This window comes from Mustela putorius, unplaced genomic scaffold (genome assembly GCF_011764305.1).
Source record: "Mustela putorius furo isolate JIRA1106 unplaced genomic scaffold, ASM1176430v1.1 tig00004007_pilon_pilon_pilon, whole genome shotgun sequence".
NCBI lineage: Eukaryota > Metazoa > Chordata > Mammalia > Carnivora > Mustelidae > Mustela > Mustela putorius.
In genome coordinates this window covers 15,461,682-15,465,361 of record NW_025422145.1, presented here as the reverse complement: position 1 = coordinate 15,465,361, position 3,680 = coordinate 15,461,682, and the positions used below count along the sequence as shown (strand labels likewise).

The window sequence follows — 3,680 nt, the reverse complement described above, 5'->3', positions numbered from 1 at the left end:
GCATGTCCCAGCCCAAGGTGGTGTGTGCTGACCTGATCCCGGCTTCCCCCGTCCTGTGATTCTGGAATGAAGTGGGGGGGGGGGCAGGTCAGAGCTGGGCTACAAACACAAGCCGAGACTCCTGGGCTAGCTGGGCCCCTATGTCTCAGGGACACTGGTCAGGCTGTGGCCAACACCCCCTCCAAGGCCCCGGGTAGGTGTGGGTAGGTGGAGTGAGAGCCCCTCACCCCTCCAAGGCCACCAGGCCCTGACCACCCACCCTCACTGGGTCTGATAAGAGACCCCACCCCCACAGCCCTGTCCCCTCTCCAGACCAACGGCCACAGCCTGGCCCCCACCCAGCCTCCCTGTGTATAAAGGAATCCTGGGGGATGAGCCCCACAGAGGCTAGTCCTGAGCACGCCCAGCTCCGCTACCACCATGTCTCTGACCAAAGCCGAGAGGACCGTCATCCTGTCCATGTGGGACAAGATCTCCACCCAGGCCGATGCCATTGGCACCCAGGCCCTGGAGAGGTGAGGGGGTGCCCCGTGGGCTGGCACAGAGCCAGGTAGGGCACAGTGTGGGGTTAGGGAGGACAGGGCCCAGCACGGAGGGACCAGGGAGGAGGGGGACGACACTCAGGGAGCAGGAAGAGGAGGTGGACGGAGAGGGCGTGTGGCTGTGAGACTGTCTTTTGTGCTGGGCCCAGCGCCCAGGTGTCCACAAACATGGCTGGAAGGAATCAGTGAAGCAATGAACGGGTTGCCCAGGAGGGGACGGTGAGGGCGGGATTCCACCGCGCCCTGTCTGCGCCTGGGGTAAGAGGGGAAGCGGCAATGGGGATCCCGTCCTTGTGTAAAATTACAACATCGTATTCAACGGGAGTGGTTTGCCTTAATGTTTATGTCTTCAAATGCTGCCTTCAAGTATGACTTCTCCAGGCCGCTGGCCTTTTCAACGCTGGGTAAGTTTTGCGCCCGAGGCGCACTCGCGCGCTGGCCTCACCAGGTGTGCCTGTCGCCCCCGCCCGCAGGCTCTTCGCCAGCTACCCCCAGACCAAGACCTACTTCCCGCACTTCGACCTGCACCCAGGCTCGGCGCACATGCGCGTGCACGGCGCCAAGGTGGTGGCCGCGCTGGGCGAGGCGGTCAAGAGCATCGACAACATCGGGGGCGCCCTGGCCAAGCTGAGCGAGCTGCACGCCTACATTCTGCGCGTGGACCCGGTCAACTTCAAGGTGGGCGCGTGGCTGGGGTTCCCTGGGGGGGGGGGACGAGGGGCGCGGGCAGCTGCGGGGTGTGGGCTGCAGGAGCTCTGTTCCCCGCGCCCCACCGCACCCGCGCCCGCACCGGCGCTCACGGGGCCGCGCTCCCGCCCCTCAGCTTCTGTCGCACTGTCTGCTGGTCACCGTGGCCTCCCACTTCCCCGCCGACTTCACCGCGGACGCCCACACCGCCTGGGACAAGTTCCTGTCCATCGTGTCGTGTGTCCTAACCGAGAAGTACCGCTGAGCGCAGCTGCCCGACCGAGGGCGGGCTGGGGCCCCTCCACGCTCCCACTCTGGGCCCTTCCCTAACCCTCCAGCCTGCCACCGACAGCCAATAAACGAATGCACGTCCGCTTGCCTCTGTAGTCACTGGGGCCGTCAGGGGGGCGGCAGAGGTGGAGGGGGCTGCACGGAGTCACCAGGAGGGCTGCGCGCATCCTTCGCAGCGACCTGGGTCTCTCAGAGCGCACAGCGCAGCTGCGGAGGCTGGGCGCGTGGGTCGGGGGCACTGGGGATCCCACCGGGTGGCAGAAAGGGCTCCTCTTGGCCTTTACTTCCGAGGTCAGCGCTGGAGCCCACGTGGCCCCGCGGCCCTCCCGGGGCCCACTATGCTACTTACTCTCTTCCTCTGGAGTTCGTTGTACTCCCTGGTTGATGCTGGGTCACAGCAAGAAGAGCGAAACGAGTGTGCCCCGTCCCTCCTTCATTCTTCCATTCTTCTGCTGCAGAACGTTTGTTGGTAGTCAGCCGCCAAGTATTTTTCTGGCTCTAATACAACAGCTAGAATAAAAATAAATAAAAATTTGGGGCGCCTGGGTGGCTCCCTGGGTTAAAGCCTCTGCCTTCCGCCCAGGTCATGATCTCAGGGTCCTGGGATGGAGCCCCGCATTGGGCTCTCTGCTCAGCAGGGAGCCTGCTTCCTCCTCTCTCTCTGTCTTCCTCTCTCTCTGCCTACTTGTGATCTCTGTCTGTCAAATAAATAAGTAAAATCTTTTAATAAATAAAAATTTAAAAAGAAAAAACAGCTAAAATAAGCAAAGCCCCTGCCCCCTGGGGCTGAGTGTGGAGTGGGGAATGCACATCAGTCTACAGTCAGGTCACAGTTCATAGGAAAAAAGGCAAAGAGCTCAATTTTGCTCAAAATTAGAAAAAGGCAAACTAACACCACTAAAAATGAAACCTCACTCAAACCACTTCTCAGCTACCTGAGGGACAAAAGTCCAAGACTTTGACCATACTCTGCCAGTGGTCCCTTCCACAGTGCAGACACGGGGGCAGCTCAGTTTCCTGACCACCCGGAACTGCCGTCCATCTTCAGGCACTGAGTGAATAAACCATGAAAAGCCACAGAAACCTGTCACCTGACAAGGAATGAGGTTTCTGATAGTGGCTGTGAAGTGACGTCCAGCATTTATCAAATAAAAGGAAAGAAAAAAGGAAAAAAGGAGGGTGGTGTATGTATAACACAGTACCTTTTCTGTAAGAAGCGGGGCGGGGGGGCACCTGGCTGGCTCAGGCAGTGGAGCATGTGACTCTGATCTCTGGGCAGGGAGTTCAAGTCCCATACTGGACGCAGAGTTTACTAAAAAGAAAAGGAAAAAGTGACAGGAGATACAAATGTGTGTGTGCTGTGCATGTGCATTTTGGCATGTGGGTATGACCGTTCATAGCCCTGGGTGCGTGCACTGGTGAGTGTTCATTAGTTTGTGTTTCCTTTTTTTTTTTTTTAAGAAAAACTATGCCCCACATGGGACTTGAACCCAGGACTCTGAGATGGAGAGTCACGTTCTCTATGGACAGAGCCAGCCAGGCACCCCATGGGATTGCTTATTCTTGCAAAAAAAAAAAAAAAAAAAAATTTGCAAGGATAAACTGGAAATGTTTACAAATAATAATATGGGTGGGATGAAAATGAGAGCTGGAGGGCGCTTCCCCCAATCTAGCTTTCTCCATGATTTCAAACTTTTGCTCGCTCGTGTAAATCCTTGTTTTAAGACTTTATTTATTTATTTATTTTAAATTTCAAAGGGCAGCCGGGTGGCTCAGGTCATCAGTCGGTCAGGTCATCATCTCAGGGTCATGAGATCAAGCCCTGTTCAATGTGGAGCCTGTTGGAGATTCTCTCCCTCTCCTTGTCCCTCCCCCTCTCCTCCTCCTTTCTCTCTCTCTCAAAATAAACAATAGATAAAATCTTTTTTAAAAAATTAAAAATAGGGGGCGCCTGGGTGGTTTGGTGGGTTGAGCCTCTGCCTTCAGCTCAGGTCATGATCTCAGGGTCCTGAGATGGAGCCCCACATCGGGTTCTCTGCCTGCCTCTCTGCCTGTTTGTGATCTCTGTCTGTCAAATAAATAAATAAGATCTTTTTTAAAAAATTAAAAACAGGAGTGCCTGGGTGGCTCAGTCGTTAAGCCTCTGCCTTCGGCCCAGGC

At 56.1% G+C, this 3,680-nt stretch overlaps 1 protein-coding gene across 1 annotated transcript; it reads left to right on the top strand.

The window, feature by feature from the left end:
- Positions 1 to 369: 369 nt before the first annotated feature.
- On the top strand, positions 370 to 1,601 carry LOC101675077 (hemoglobin subunit zeta). Its single transcript, XM_004750934.3, has 3 exons — positions 370 to 515; positions 1,016 to 1,220; positions 1,366 to 1,601. Exons 1-3 carry the CDS (start codon positions 421 to 423, stop codon positions 1,492 to 1,494), a joined length of 429 nt encoding a protein of 142 aa, XP_004750991.2. The 5' UTR covers positions 370 to 420; the 3' UTR covers positions 1,495 to 1,601.
- The last annotated feature ends 2,079 nt before the right edge of the window (positions 1,602 to 3,680 follow it).